Genomic DNA, 16,695 nt, shown 5'->3' with positions numbered 1-16,695 from the left:
CAACCCCCAAGATCAGGAGTTGCATGCTCCACTGATTGAGCCAGGCAGGAGCCCCTAAAAGCTCTTATAATCTCACCACTCAGAGATAACCATTGTTAACACTTTAGTGTATTTCTCCTGATCATTTAATATTTTTCACAAATATTTTTCAAGGAAAACCATTGATGCTTGCTTTAGACCTATTAAGACCTTTTTACAGAAAAAAAAAGTTTCATTTTGGTAAGTTCTGAAAAATGCATCTTTTTTTTCTTGCTAGGTTTCTGCCTCAATGCTCAAGCAGTTTCCCAACAGTGGCCTGAATCCAGGTCTTTTCAATGTGGGGCCCCAGTTATCTCCTCAACAAATTGCCATGCTGAGCCAGCTTCCACAAATTCCCCAGTTTCAATTGGTGAGTAGCAGATTTTCCTCCTATAGCTAAAAAAAAAAAAAAAAAAAGGTTATTTGCTTTTTTTTCCCCCCTTTAACTTCTATTTGCTTCGTTTTATGCATGCTTAAGGGTTAATATCTCAGCTCCACTCGAGGTAAATGTGACCAGTGGACCAGGACCTGGGTAGTACTTCCCTCCTAGGTGCTTGATTCCGCCGCCGCACTCGGGCGCACGACCCGCGAGGGTCTCAGTAAGTCCAGTTAGGAGCCGGTGCCCCCCCCTGTGTTGTAGGCGTGTCAGCTTCTCCTGCAGCAGCAGCAGCAGCAGCAGTTGCTGCAGAACCAGAGGAAGCTCTCGCAGGCTGTGCGCCAGCAGCAAGAGCAGCAGGTACGCGGGATTGGGGGGTCCCCCTAGTGCTCTGTGCGAGGACTGCAGGGCTGCGCCTCTGAGAGCAAAACAGCCACATGCAGTCTCTTCGGGGAGGCTCAGGGCGTTGGCTTACCATGTGTCCGTCTTCCCTCTGGGTCCCCCTGGCTCTGGACTCCTGGCCTCCAGCTGGCTCGGATGGTGAGCGCCCTGCAGCAGCAGCAGCAGCAGCAGAGGCAGCCTGGCATGAAGCACTCGCCCTCCCATCCCGTTGGGCCCAAGCCACATCTGGACAACATGGTACCCAGTGCTCTGAATGTGGGGCTCCCAGACCTTCAAACCAAAGGGCCAATACCTGGATATGGTTCTGGTAAGTGGTCAGTAGTGAAGATCACCTTTAAAAAAAAATGCGCCAGTCGTGTGCTGAGCCTCTGGTAGAGGTGGGTCCTACGTGACCCCCTGTTTCCATAGCAACCATACGAGAGGGAGAAGTGTTCTCATCCCTGTCTTAACAGCTGATATCCTAGCGTCTTGGCGGTTTTCCAAAGCTGACCACACAATTAGGAAATCGCAGAGCTATGCCTCCGACTTCTCTGGGTCCAGGGGAGACTTACTATTTAGCAATGGCAACCTGCTCTTCTGCCACCAGGAATTTTTAAAAGCCAGTTAAAACAGGGCGCCTGGGGGGCTCAGTCGGTTAAGCAACTGCCTTCGGCTCAGGTCATGATCCTGGAGTCCTGGGATCGAGTCCCACATCGGGCTCCCTGTTCGGCAGGGAGTCTGCTTCTCCCTCTGACCCTCTTCCCTCTCGTGCTCTCTATCTCTCATTCTCTCTCTCTCAAATAAATAAATAAAATCTTTAAAAAAAATAAAAATAAAAAAAATAAAATGAAGCTTATGAGGCAAACTGATAAAATTCTTCTGATATTAATATTTCATCTGATTTAAATAGAATTAGCACAAGTAAGGTTATACCTTTGACATTCATCAAGAATTTGTTGGCAGGCAAATGGTAGCTCTTTCAGAACTGGGAAACATGTTGTAAGCAGAATCCAATCAGTGAGGCAACAGTGACTTAAAAATAAAATGTAAAAATTAAAAAGGTACCACACACCACAGTGGGTTTCTTCGCAGAGTGACAAAATTCAGGTTTTATTTTGGTAAAGAAGATACTGTTCTGTGCAAACTCAAAAATAAGAGTTGGGGAAACCTGAAACCCATGCTCCTGGGAAACAGAGTGACCCTGGACACATAGCCCTGTTCTCTGCTCTAGTTCTGTGGGATGCCCACTTCCTGCTGGGGTGTCCACATGCAGAGAGGAGCAGAGACTTCAAGGATGCCTTGATCCTAATCCTGGATAGTTTTAAGGGAATTTTATCCACCAATGGCACTGTTTCTTTAAAATGATCTGCCTGAGAACTGACTTAAATTCAAAATAACCTTTCTTCCAACTGACATGAAAGAAGAGCAAACTCTCCACCAGCTCCTGTATTACTAGGGCATGCCCATCCATCTTGGGTGTAGAAATCCTGGGTGCTGAGCAAGGGGGAAGCCTCCCATAATGACTAATGAAGGTGTCATTAACTCTGTATTTCCAGGCTTCACCTCCTTAATCATGTTTTCTGTTAAGGATGAAACTTGACGTAAGAACCTGAGTATTTTGGTATGTGTCCAGTTACTGTGAATTTAGATGCCATCTATGAGAATAAAGCAGGGCAGCTTTGCTTCTTCCATCCCCTTTTGTTAGAGAGTGCATGGTTCTCAAAGTAGAGTCTAGTCATACAAAGTAAAGTGAACATCTGGAAGCCCTGGGCGGCTTTTCCACACATTTAAATGCACAGTTCTTTTTAGCTCTTTTCTGTACTCATCCCTTAGGGGGCATGTCTTAGGTAGAAAGAAAAGTATCTTCAAACAACTTGAGCAACATAGGTTAGTGACACAGACACTCTTAAATACACATTTTTTTCACAATTTATCAGATAAAACCTGTGAATAGACCTTTTATGTGCTTTTCTTTAGGCTGCGTGTGCATTAGTCAATTAGTTGTTAAAAACCTAACATCATGATGTATTTGTTCCAGTGACAGTTCTTACAACATCTGTAATATTTTCTGCCTTTTGTTAAAAAGTAAAATTACAGGGGGATGGGGGAGAAAGTGAAATTATATGCTAGCTGTGAATCTGTTAGTTTTTAGCAGCATACCTTCTCATTTATCAAATATATAGAAAATTTTTATCGTAATGTCTTATTAGATTAGTGGTGTTATTTGTGATTATTGTACTGGAGGCATAACTTTCCCTGATGGCTGAAGGATCAGAGTTCTAGATACATACAAACATACATACATACATTTACCAAGGAAATGAGTGTTTTTTTTTTGTCATACTCTTATTTCAAAGTAACTTATAAATTTAACTATGCATTATAGTCCAAATTAAGTAAGGAGAAAAACATATTGACTCGCTAATTTATTTCCATTTGGTAACATGAATAAATTTTATTAGGTCTTTATCATATTAATTGTGATCTGACCACTTATGACCTGCCTTATAAGATGCACTTTGCAGTTTCACAGTTAAAAATGTCCTTAATTCCTTAATATTATGACTTTTATTTGAATCGAAAAATACATTTTGGGATTGAAAGTAAATCTGATCTGGCTGCCTGTTTTGAATAAACTACAGCTATAAGATTTTGCTGAAAATATATTTAACGCATACAGAGAGGTTAAATTTATATAGCAAAGATGTAAAAAATGAATAGTATTTCAGTTTTCCTACTGCTGAGTATTAAACTAAAAAAGACACCTGTAGATGAAAGAGGAGCGCGAATAATTAAAAGTCCCTTAGTAAGTCCCAGTAAAGCCTCTTTTGGTATATTTTCTCAAAATTAAAACGTTGAATGAGTTTAACGACTGCTTAACTGATCCTTGACTGATTGTTTTTATAAAATAGATGGTTTCTCATTCTCTACTTTTAGCAGAATTGAAAATATACCTAACTGAATTGTCTGGGGATGATGACCTATCTAAACATGATGTTTTAGCATCTATGTTATTGAGCTGAGGGGAAGGGAATATAGCCTAAACGGGAATTCACAGAAATAGGTGATGTTATAACAAGACTCCTTCTTTTCCTGTCTAATTACTTATATAAGATTTCTTGGGTGCTTTTTTTCTATTGGAATTTAAAAAACAGGAATAGTGTGAACTCCATCTCATATCTCTCATTCATAGGTATCTGAACCATTTGAGAAGTAAAGTCCCTTGTCTTATTAGAAAATGTCCCAGGGCACCTGGGTGGCTCGGTTGGGCATCTGACTCTTGGTCTTGGCTCAGGTCTTGATCTCAGGGTCGTGAGTTCAAGCCCCATGCTGAGTGTGGAGCCTACTTAAAAAAGCCTACTTAAAAAAAGAAAAAGAAAATGTACTTCCAATAAAATTTTACTTTTCATGTTTAAAATTTATCAAAATTTGGTGGCGCCTGGCTGGCTCAGTTGGTAGAGCTTATGACTCTTGATCTCAGGGTTGTAAGTTTGAGCCTCGTGTTGGGTAGAGATTACTTTAAAAAAAAAAAAAGAGGAATATTTGTGTTAAATGGGCAACTGTGGGTGATCTGTTTCTTTTATAACATATTTTTATTATTATAAAAGCACTGATTTGTTTTTTAATCTATAGTAAAAGGAAAAGCGGGAAAGAAAGAACTAATATAGACAAAGAGCATGAAACAGGAAATCCCAGTTTCCTCAAGGAGGTGACACTGAGCCAAGTGGTAATGATGAATAAATAGACAGTGAAACAGCGTGTGTGGCAAAGAAAGTAGTTCTGGCCAGGATAGATAAGGGAGGCTAAGGGTTGGATTTGTAGGAATGATAAGATCGGTAAAAGGGATGTACTGGGGAAATGAGTTCCTAGGAGAGCAAGGGGCATGTCTTATTTCTGTTTGTCCCTCAGCTCCTCACAGAGCCTGGCACAAATGAGGCTTTCCGTGAGTGTGCACTGAACTGAACTGACGGATTGTTTGATTTGAGCTCAAGTTCTGTTTGGTGAGCTGGAGAATTACAGGGAGGTCACTTGGTGGACCGAGGAAGTATGGTTTTGATGTAGTAGCAAGGACAAAAAGGTCCGTACTTCACTGGGCTTTGAGGTGTGGCAGCTCACAAATAGTGTAGAGGTTGTGAGTCGTGCCGGTTACTACGGGGCATCGAAGAAAGACACAGAACCATGTACAGCCTTGCACTGATTCTTCCTCTCCTGGTTTTGGGTTCGGAGGTTAAACCTTTCAAGGCAGTTTTATCTCCTGTTCTCCTGACATCCCTCTGGGTGTTTCCTTACCAAACTTTGTTACTTAGTTATGATGCTGCCATGCTTTGGTGGTGTTTGGTTTCCAAGTTTCTAACGAGAAAGATGCCCACTTAAGGTTCAGATGGAACTGTTCAAACTGTCCCCTCATCCTAAGATGTAGAACTCTTACTAATTTTCTACGCTTCACATGTCACAAAAGGACTCTAAGCAGCTGAAATTAAATAATTGTAATTCACTGTGGGTTCTAAAGACACTTCAGAGCAACTGTAAAGAAGTAATGTGGGGGCACCTGGGTAGCTCAGTTGGTTAAGCGTCTGCCTTCAGCTCAGGTCATGATCCTGGAGTCCTGGGATCGAGTCCTGCATCAGGTTCCCTGCTCAGCGGGAGGCCTGCTTCTCCCTCTCCTTCTGCCATTCCCCCTGCTTGTGCTATCTCTCTCTCTGTCAAATAAATGAATGGAATCTTTAAAAAAAAAAAGAGAGAAAAATGTGTAAGGAATGATTCTTTATCTTCTTACTAATCCTCACGTTCTTTCTAATCTTCACCAGAATTCTAGGTTATTCTCAGAAGCTCTCCCTCCATGATTGGAACCAAGCTTTCGAATAGCCTGGAATCCAGGCACCTTGGGTTGGTTTTCTCTGTCAAAGGTAGAGGTACTACTTGCCGAAAACAACCCACTTAGGCCATTAAAGCTTCTGTCAGAGGGGGCGCCTGGGTGGCCCAATTAGTTAAGTGTCTGCCTTCAGCTCATGTCACGATCCCAGGGTCCTGGGATTGAGCCCCACATCGGGCTCCCTGCTCAGCAGGGAGCCTGCTTCTCCCTCTCCCTCTGCCTGTCGCTCTGCCTACTTGTGATCTCTCTCTTTCTGTGTGTCAAATAAATAAATAAAATTAAAAAAAATAATAAATAAAGCTTCTTTCAGAGAAAGGCCTTATTCCTTTCAACCCTGCTATCCTCCAGTCTCATTTCAACTACATAAGAGGAAAGAAAATACCTTAAACTCTTCTTTTTTAAAAAATCATTTAATTTGAAATATTTCCAGCTTATGCCAGGAATTTCTGCTCCCCACCCCCACCCTTCAAGTAATCACATGGACTAGTAGAGTTGCTTATAGTGTGAAGGAGCAGTGTTCTTTATATTAATAGCAACATTTTAAATACAGGTCAAGGTGTTAGGAATGGATTTATTATGCATTTATAGAACTGTCTCTGACAACTCAGAAGCACAGGGAGAAAACGTGACCTGGGCCCTCATGGGATTTGGATAAATGGAACCTCAGAGTCATTGAGGCACCACCAGATGGTCAGAGAGTCAAGTGGGTACAGCGAGGAGCTTGGCCTAGCTGGAGTGGCACATCTTCTCGAGTAACAGTAGACGGGCTTTTGACTCCTGTAGCTGACTGAGCTTTTACATTGTGGGACCCCTGCTCACCTCCCCAGGATGGCTGTTCTACACTCGCTGCGGTCCATCCTCATTTTTACTCTGGCTGTTCATTGTTCTTCCCCTCCTGTTTCATTTGTTTATTTTCGTGCTTCATTTTACTTTTTATGTTAGGTACGTTCTGACCCATAGTGGACAGTGGGACCTGTGAGACCCCCCATCAGCAAGCCTCTCTTACTGATTCTCACCTGTTCAGCCCTGTGCAATGGGAAGACATTACCCACCTACACTCGTGCTAAAAGCCTGACACCTGAGGCTTATCTGGGGCTCATGGCAAAGTAAACTCTGAAGCTCTCCGTCATTGCCTATTCAGGCTTTAGGGTCTTCGTCATTGCATAAAGATTTCTTTCAAATCTCTTACGTTCTGCCTTGACCTCCATGTACCCCATTTTTGTACTGCCAGTTCTTTTTCTAAAATACAAACTTTTTTTTTTAAGTTTATTTATTTTTAGTAATCTCTACACCCAATGTGGGGCTCAAACTCATGACCTTGAGATTAAGAGTTGCTTGCTCTTCCAACTGAACCAGCCAGGCGCTCCCTAAAATATAAACTTAGTTTTCTTTCTCTCACTTGTTAAAAAACTTCTTTATCTCCTGTCTTAGAGATAAAAGGCCCAAAGTCTTTGGCCTGATACATAAAGAACCTTACAGGACATGACTCCTCATTTCTCCCCCATCTCCTGTCACTCTGCCTCACTTCATCCATGGTTAACCATGGAGTCACACTGAACTCCTCATTCCCTAAATGTACCAGATGGTCATCAATCAGAGCTTTGTACTTGGTATCCTTGACTTACTTGCATACCTGCCATCGGCCCTAAATCAAATGTCCCTTCTGCAAAGCCTTTCTGCCCCCCAGACACCCTCACCACACCTCGTGGCTGTTGTTCTACCATTACTAGTTTGATGTGTGGAGATTGGCTTTCTGAGTTGGCGAATTCCTGGCCCCGGCATTCTGGCTAGCACAAACATTAGCTAAATGAATAAGTGAAGGCACAGGTGCACTGTGATGCTCTCAATTATGGCAGTCCTACACATTTTCATACCTGCACAAAGAGTCATTGCTTTCTTTAGCAAGCAAGAGCCAAGATGAGCATTTTGAATCAAAATCTCTGTTTCTGAGTAAAGAAATTTCTTGTGAATTAGTCTTTAAATGACAAATGAAGCTATCATTTGGTTGGTTCTACCTCAGATCTCTTGGATGCTGATATTTGAAATATATAGGAAGATGTGAAATGTGCTTCTCTGTTTTAGGCTTCAGCTCTGGCGGCATGGACTATGGCATGGTTGGTGGGAAGGAGGCTGGAACAGAGTCTCGCTTTAAACAGTGGACCTCCATGATGGAGGGACTGCCCTCTGTAGCCACACAGGAAGCCAATATGCACAAAAATGGTAAGAGCAAAGCCTTACGAGTTGGAGCTGTATGGCCCTCACGGGCCTTGATGATGTATCCTGTAAAATTATTTTAAAGTACAGATCTCTAGCTTTTTCTTAATCTCTTGGTTTTTCCTCCAAATCCAGTGATCGCCTAAGAGAAGATTGGGGTTATGTATATTTCAAATTATAAGAAACTTAAAATGCTAGTTGTAATTAAGGGGAACAAAATTGCCCACCTGTAATGGGATTGAGAGCAGTAGCAGTGAACTTGAGTACCCATTAGGATGAAACCCTAATATACTGGCTGAGAGACAAAACCCATTTTTTTGAGGTGTAAGAGATCACAACAAATATATACCATGTTGATTATTCAAACCCTTTAGTCTCCAAAAGATGACTAATAGTACATGAGATTTGAACTTTCCACAAAGCTTTCTTGTTTTGTTTTGTTTTGTTTTGTTTTTTTAGCTTTCTTGTTCTTAATGAATTATACTGTCTGCAGGACAACAGCTGAGGGGCATCACAGGCTTTGGTTGTGAATGGTGGGCCCTTCATTTCCATTGTTCTCTGTAAACACTTCTCTGTGTCCCTGTAAAACAGATAAAAGGTCTTAGAACATTCCTTCAACCTTTGTTTCAATGTTTGTATCATTGGACAGTAATTCACCTGGACTTAACTGTAGCCTTGAGATCCAAGTATACCTGGGTGTTGGGGCTCACCCTGACGCAGTTCCCTGGCAGGCCTCAGCCCCACGGGTCTGAAAACTTTCAGGGTTCCTTTATAAACCACTCTTGAATGTGTCTGTCCGAGAGACGGTAAAATGGCCACATGGAGCTCTTCCCTGCTCTCCCTAAAATTTCATGCCACAAAATCAAGAATGATTTATTGAAACTATAAAATCTATCTCTAGACTGAATAATTCAAGCCCAGCATTTGTAGCTTTGGGCGCTTACCCTGCTTCTTTAGGCTGGTGATTCATCAGGTCTCCTTGTCCCTAAAGACGTGATAGGTGCACGATAATAAATACAAAGTGTCATGCGAGAGGATATCTGGAAGCTTAAATATCCACTTGCCTTTTCAGAGCTGATAGATACTGGGTTCCCCATTTCCTTAGCAATCCCCACAGTAATTGAGCGCTTCATTTCCTACGACTTCCCTGTAATGTGCCCTTGAGTCAGATTTCTGTCAGTGGTTCCAGAAATGCAAATGACTTCTTAGCTGAGCGTGGAGGTGGATTTGATAATACTCTTGCTGGGCCAACCCAAGCAGATTACTTTAATTGATATTTACACAAATATTTTAATACATCATCCTGGAAATAATTTTATCTGTTTAGAAACAGTATCCTAAGGGTAGATCAGGTGACACAATGCAGCATGTAAAATTTGAGAAATAAATAGGGTGGTATCTCCCAGAGGCCTCCAATTTTTATTGAAAGTGAAGATCATTTTTTGTTAGGTTAAGAGAACTTTTAAGCTTTTAATGTTCTTCCTGCCTCGTAGCATCGAAAATGCATAAAAGGGGCACAGATGGAACTGCCGAAATGCTGTCGGGAAGACAGTTACAAAGGATTGGCTGTTCTTCCTGTGTGGGGCCATGGGTCGCAGGGCTGCACGGTTCCCTGCCGATCTTGTGCGGGCAGAGACCGTAGGCGGGAATTCCATCTCATGGCTTTGGAATTCAGAGCAATGGCAGATACGTTTCACTCCAATGGGCTCCCTCTATTTACACTGCTTCTTCCAGCTAACCTAGGTCTGATCAGCACTGAAGAACTTGGTGGGGGCGGGGGGGGGGGGCGTTACCAGTACCAGTGTCATGAGAACACTTCTGTGCACTGTAGGTTGTGTAGTGTTTTTCCTGTTCCTCATTCTTGAGTCATTGGTATGGAAACGGGGGATAATAGTATTATTCGTTGTTGATGAAAGTTTCATTAATTTCTTAAGACCATGGAATTCTGAAACTGAAAGGAAGATTCAAGGATGAGAACAGTGCTGTGTGCCTCAGTGAGAACCCAAGAGGCGCTCAGGACGGTGAAGTGGATCGTTCCTACTCATCCTGTTTGTGAATTAGATACTGGCTGTCCAGGGCGACCTCTTGTTCCAGCACCTTTTTTTTTTTTTTTTTTTTTTTTTTTACTGCATAAACGTCAGAATACTGTTTTCTGCTGAGTAAGAGATTTGACAAGTTCTGTTCATAGGAATCCTTTCTGGGTGTGAATTAATTTCCACTCTCTCTCCTTAGGCGCTATTGTGGCCCCTGGTAAGACTCGAGGAGGGTCACCATACAATCAGTTTGATATCATCCCGAGTGACACACTGGGTGGCCATACGGGTCCTGCTGGTGATAGCTGGTTACCTGCCAAATCTCCACCAACAAATAAAATCGGAAGTAAATCCAGCAATGCCAGTTGGCCTCCAGGTATTGTCCAGGCAATGTTTTGTTTTGTTTTTTCTGGTGTATCATTTGTTTTTAATTCTTAATTTTGGGTTCTGAACAGATTGCTTTTGCCAGTTATTAGCGCACTTTGTTTTCTCATTTAGTAATTGTTGTCTGATAAAAGCAAGGCATATTCTATACTCTGGGAAAGATAGGAAATTTGCATTAGATGGGGTCTCTGCTCCATTGAGTTCAGTCAGGAAGGTACGGTGTGGACACAGATCACCTGCAGGGCAGGTAACTGTGATAAATACTAGGCAGAGGCATAGACAAGCTGCAGGAAGTCAGAGGAATGGAATTTGGAGATCAAAGAAGGTGATGTGGGAGCCGGACTTAGCACTCGTCCGTGCACAGGATGCCTTGTAAGATGGGATCTTCTGAAATGTCCATTTATTTGGCCTGTTTATTCATGAAGCAAGTATTTATTATCAGGTTCCAGGTATGCAGTAGTGGTGTAATGAGACTATTACTTTTTTCTCTCTTTTTATTTTGATGTAAGTAATCTATTTCCATTGTAGAAAAATTTTAAGTTTAGTTAAGCAAAAATTAAAAATTGGTATATGTCTTTCTAAAATCTCTTCCTATATGGGTATATTTGTAATATGAATGTGTTTAGTTTCCTTCCATTAAAGCAGGCTCATAAAATGCATATTGTTTGTGTATAATACTGTATTGCTCTCCATCATGATTAGGAAAACAAAAGCTTGTTAATCCTATCACGTGGCTTTAAATACGATTTAAATTAACCAATAAAAAAAATTGTAAACACACGTATTCTAGGTTTTCTCATTGATAAGCCAGCTTATTCCTGCTCTTTGTCCCTGGGTTTCCACATAATAGTGGTCACTTGTATTGTGTTTTCTTCCGTGCATCGGAGCCACTTTCCAGTGAAATAAATGGGAGAAGAAGTCACTCATCTCCAACCCTGATTTTCTCCCAGTTCTTGTTGTGGATGCCTGGACAGTTCTCATGAGCACCAGGTTACCTACCCCCGCCCTCGCTGCCCTCGGGCCCAATCTTCCCTGGGAGCAGGAAGAGCCGTGACCAGGACCAGACACTGATGAGCTCTGGCTCAGAGCCACAGAGAAACCAAGTCAACGTGCTTGGTAACACAGAGGTGCTGGCGCAGTACCTGCTCAGGCTGAGTTGTGGTGTTCAATTTTATGATAAAAGTCTGAGATGAAATAGATTCAGTGTTCTACTTTTCACAGATCTATGCCTTGTATCAAAAACTAACTTGAGGGGCGCCTGGCTGGCTTAGTCAGAAGAACGTGCAACTCTTGATTTCGGTGTTGTGAGTTCGAGCCCCACATTGGGCGTAGAGATTACTTAAAAATAAAATTAAAAAAAAAAAAAAACTAACTTGATTTTTATCATTCTTTGAACAACCTCCTACCTCTAATATTTGTTCTCCTTGTTTCAGAATTCCAACCAGGAGTGCCATGGAAAGGTATCCAAAACATTGACCCTGAGTCTGACCCCTACGTCACCCCAGGAAGTGTGCTGGGGGGTACAGCCACATCTCCCATTGTAGATACTGACCACCAACTTCTGCGGGATAACACCACAGGTAAATGAGCGAGGCATCCTTTGTGTTTATTCAATACCCAGCATTTGCCTATCTGTCAATTTGTGGCTTCATTTGCACCTGCTAATAATCTAATCATTTAACCAGAAAACATACAAATATGGAGCTCTTCAGGGTTTTTTTGGATACTTTTTTAGTATATTATAATCTTCCATCAAAGGCCAAATACAGTACTTAAGGTTTCACTGGTTATACTGATGTCTGTCTGCAATATTTTCATCTTGTTCTTCCTGTGTCACCCAAAGGGTCTAATTCTTCCCTCAACACCTCGCTGCCTTCACCTGGTGCCTGGCCCTACAGTGCCTCTGACAACTCCTTTACCAACGTTCATAGCACTTCAGGTACAGTCTGACCTATTTGTTTCCCTTTGGCTAGCACTTTTCCATCAGGTTCCCTTTTACAAAGGAAATGGGCGTTTATTTCTTAAGGAGGACTTCAACAGAAGCTGAATGGCTAGGTCAGCCTGAATGGAGGCACACCTCTTCTGTTGTCCATGTTCTCAAGGAGCTTCCAGTGGCACAGACAGGATGAGACATACAGCTTTAGGACAGGGCAGATGGTGACATAATTGCAGGGAGCCTTGTGGGTATGGAGAGGGCAGAGGTTAAATCTTTGTGCCACAAGTGCTTTTCTTGAACCAGTCTGCCGAAGGAATCATGGGCCATGGGAAGAACCAGGAAAGTCCAGGTTGTTATTCCTAAGGTAGCCAATTATGGCTTCCTTTTCTACAAAAAAATCCTTCCACTTATAGACAAAGGCTGCAGGCAGATGGCCAAGGGGAAAAAAAGAGGCTCTTAATTAATTCTACCAAAAACATTTGTTGAATTCCTTATACGTATGTGTGGTTTTTTTTTTTTTTTAGATGATAGGGAATAAAAACTTAATGGATATAATAGAGCCTTTGAAGTCACTCACTCCACACACTGCCTCATAGATTGGTAGAGAGATTATTTGTAATTGGCACCTTGGTCTTACAAAAGTTAGACCTCAAGCCATTAAAGTCATTAAAGCTTCTGTTCTGTGTCCAAGCAAAAGCAAATGGAACAAATCCTCAGCTACTCTAAGACACTGTAGGTGAACTGCCTTACAAATTGTCTTCTTTTTCTTTTCACGTCTGTGTCATATAGACAGGGTCACAATAACCTGTGATTTATTGAATGCTCCTGGAGACCAGGCAGCATGCTAAGCCTTCAGCATGAATTCTTACCTTACCTTCACCAAAGTCTGGGAGCAGGTCCTGGCCTTCTCCCCATTTTGAAGATGAAGAAACTCAGACTCAGAGAGCTGATATAATTTGCCTCAGGTCTGAGCAAGTGTGTAAAGGCACCAACTCAATAATCCATGTTTCTAACCACCACCCTACATTATACTCTTGTGGGACTTCGTCCTTTACATGTAAAAACTCATTTTTCAACTCAGCTCTTTTATTCCGGTAACTGCCCACCTCTTCAGTTGAACTGTTTTATCTTTTTGTCTATAGTTGGACATTCACCTGAGAGATTACCCAAGGATCACCTCAGAGGTGTCTAAACTGAATGTATACTTTTCTGCACCACCCTCCCCCATTGTTTTTCCTAACTAAGTCTTTCCATTCAATAAATGTCTTAGACACCTCCCCAGGGGTGTGTTCTGCAGCCACATCTCCCATCCATTTCTTCTGCTTCATTCTACTTACTGTCACCCAGGATGAGAGCCAAGTTTAAACACTACATACTCAATCTAGTAACATCCTCATCGGCCCCCAGCCTACCTTTCTGGCCTTCTCTACCTCTGCACCTGTGAAATATTGTTCAGCCAGAACTGGGGGAAAACATATTTGGTACAGATAGAGTTCAAAGTGGACATTGGTCTATATTTTCCTCTCTCTCTGAGCCCATCCATTTATGTAAATCCTTCCAGACCTGTCTTTGCAAAGCCTTTAGTGATGGCCGAGCAGTGTCTTCTCTGTGTATTGAACATATGATGCCTGGGGTTACCAATTCTCTTATTCATCTGTTCTGTCTTCCCATGTGAACTTGAAGTTCTTGAGAATGTTTGTATTACCCACAGCATTGATTTAGTGCCTTAAAGCATAGTAAGCCCTTAGCAAATATTTTTTGATTGCTCTTTAAAAATCTGTTTGAATGTTGGGGTGCCTGGCTGGCTCAGTCAGTAGAACATGAGACTCTTACAACCCTGAGGTTCTAAGTTCCAGCCCCATGTTGGGTGCAGAGATTACTTTAAAAAAATCTTTTAAAAACATTTTTGTCTGAATGTTGATAGCTAATAATCTGGATCAAGAAAAGTGTAAATTTCTAGTGTACTTTCCATTCAGTCAATGAGTATTTATAGAATAGTTTTACTAGGGTTCACATTCTACTATGTCTGTAAGACTAATGATTTTAGGAATACTTCCCTTGAATTAATCTTCCCTTTCATGTTCTCTTTGGCTAAGAAAGTAGTAGAGAATTAGTTATCATATTAAATCTTTAGTTTATGTGTTGTCAATTCAGAGTGATAGTCATTGAAATTTTTATATTTAATAAGCTCAAAGGGCAATGTTACTTTGTATTGCTACTCTCAAAATGTGTACTTATGTTTAGAATATTATTTATGTGTATACACAAAATTTATGTATATTGACGAAAGTGACCTATCTAACCTTATCCCTTCCTTAATGTTCTCTTCTTTATAGCAAAGTTCCCTGATTACAAATCAACATGGTCCCCAGATCCCATAGGACACAACCCCACTCATCTCTCCAACAAGATGTGGAAAAACCATATTTCCTCGAGGAACACTACAGCGCTGCCCCGCCCACCTCCCGGTCTGACCAACCCCAAACCATCTCCCTGGAGCAGCACAGCACCCCGATCAGTCAGGGGGTGGGGGACCCAGGACTCACGGCTTGCCTCGGGTGAGGAGGATCTGCCAAAAGGAGCATCGTTGTTCAAACGCAAGGGGCTCATGTTAATACCAAAAAAGACATGAAGTCTTCACAAGAGAGGCAGTCTGGTAGAGGAAAGAGTATCTCTTGAGTGGAAAGCTGTAGTCAGTCTAGGACAGAGAAAATCCAAGAACTCACAAGGGACTGATGGCATAAAAATGATGACCAGCAGAGGGGGAGAACATTAGGAGGAAAATGTCTTACCAGTGAGATGAGAGTGCACAGGGTTCAAGGTGGAGGAGAAGAGAGCTGGCCATTAAGTGACAGGATGAAGGGGGTCAGAGGGAGGTAGAAAAGAGAAGACACTTGATAACAGGAGAGAAGAAACACGTGGGCTATGTGAAGATGTTTCTCACTCGTGGCTTTCTGAATTTTTTTATTGCTCTTCCTGATTGTTTTTCTGGTTGCTTCAGCCTCTACCTGGAGTGATGGTGGTTCAGTTCGTCCCAGTTACTGGCTGGTTCTTCACAATCTCACTCCACAGGTAATCATGCTTCCTTGTGATTTTCGAGACAGGACTTGATTGTGTTAAGAGAGGGAAACTCAGGTGTGGAATGTTGGCAAATAAGATTAATTTCCTGCTCGCTACAGAGAGGCCCAGTTTGCAGGGGTGGTTCTCTCCACACAAAGGCTCGAAGTCTACTCCTGAATGGGGAGTGTTGGCCCAACAAGGCTTAAGGCTCAGTATCAACCATTTGTAATGCTTCATAAATAATTAACCATCTATCTCGGCAGTAGAAGGAATCTGTCAATTTCCTAGCTTAAATGCCACATGGGTGCTTTCAATTTTCCATCTGTTATTCTCTTCTTTGTAGATGGCATTACTAATTTGCTGTCTTCAGAACATGCCCTCTGGGTCGTTTTTACAGTGATGGGTTTCATTTGCCGCAAGCCACTCTGTTACCTTGTTTGCGTGATAACCGACATACTTGCAGCAGTACTATGTCGAACACTCAAATGAGATTAAATGAACCCACTGAAACTGAGCCCATGACCTTTATTTGGACTAGACAGCACAACCTTTTACAACACCTTGTTAAAAGGAGTCAATTATGCCTCCCTCCCTTTGACACATAAAATGAATTGTCTAGCATTTAATTCATAAATGGATTCATGCACACTTTAGTAAGCCAACATTTTCTAGAGTGTTCCCATGGGATATTAATAGGTCTCTGGCCTAATATGTTTGGAATATACTTGATTAAACAAAGAAACAAGGTTTCTTCACTATGAGACTTCTTAGACCCTTTAATATACTAACATGTATTATGATTCTCTGTGGGGTAATACAGCTTCTCGTAAATTTACAAGCCCAGTGAATCTGTTTGTGGGGAGTGTACCCAGGGCTTGTATTTCAGGGTACATGTGGAGAAAAGCGATTTCGTAAATATAGTTAACATGAGAAAGAGTCTGGGTTGGCTCTTAATCTCCATATCAACCCAGCTAAAAGCCCCAGGTGGGTTTTTTTTAGCTAATAATTGACTGAAGTATGAAGATTTCATATGGCTATACTCAAAACTATATATGCCTCATTAGAATATTTTTTTAAATATTTTATTTGAGAGCAAGCACGAATGTGGGGGAGGGGAGTGCAGAGGGAGAGGGAGAAGCAGATTTCCCACCAAGAGCCCAACACAGGGCTCGATCCAGGGCCCCGAGATCATGACCTGAGCTGAAGGCAGATGCTTAACCGACTGAGCCATCCAGGCGCCCCAGAATATGACAACATTCTAAAAGTTGTCGCTCAGTGTGGTGGATATATGGTTAGGATGAGAGAGACAGTAATGGATACGCTGTTTTGAAAGAAACCTGGGGAAGCTAACCAGGTGTTCACTTCTGTTTTATCCTATGAAAAATAGTGAGTACAGAGGCGCCTGGGTGGCTCAGTTGTT

At 41.9% G+C, this 16,695-nt stretch overlaps 1 protein-coding gene across 7 annotated transcripts in view; it reads left to right on the top strand.

The window, feature by feature from the left end:
- Window positions 1–16,695, top strand: part of TNRC6B (trinucleotide repeat containing adaptor 6B) — a 251,856-nt gene that overhangs the window by 219,979 nt on the left and 15,182 nt on the right. For all 7 annotated transcript variants that reach the window (XM_027595501.2, XM_027595502.2, XM_027595503.2 and 4 more), the window contains 9 exons: window positions 257–388; window positions 659–754; window positions 923–1,103; window positions 7,731–7,868; window positions 10,095–10,271; window positions 11,713–11,859; window positions 12,123–12,218; window positions 14,552–14,773; window positions 15,217–15,287. In XM_027595501.2, coding sequence (XP_027451302.2) covers window positions 257–388; window positions 659–754; window positions 923–1,103; window positions 7,731–7,868; window positions 10,095–10,271; window positions 11,713–11,859; window positions 12,123–12,218; window positions 14,552–14,773; window positions 15,217–15,287 — 1,260 coding nt within the window. The remainder of the gene's footprint in view (window positions 1–256; window positions 389–658; window positions 755–922; window positions 1,104–7,730; window positions 7,869–10,094; window positions 10,272–11,712; window positions 11,860–12,122; window positions 12,219–14,551; window positions 14,774–15,216; window positions 15,288–16,695) is intronic.

This window comes from Zalophus californianus, chromosome 9 (genome assembly GCF_009762305.2).
Source record: "Zalophus californianus isolate mZalCal1 chromosome 9, mZalCal1.pri.v2, whole genome shotgun sequence".
Classification (NCBI taxonomy): Eukaryota; Metazoa; Chordata; class Mammalia; order Carnivora; family Otariidae; genus Zalophus; species Zalophus californianus.
Note: the sequence above shows the minus strand (reverse complement) of the source record. Positions and strands in the feature narration are given on the sequence as shown.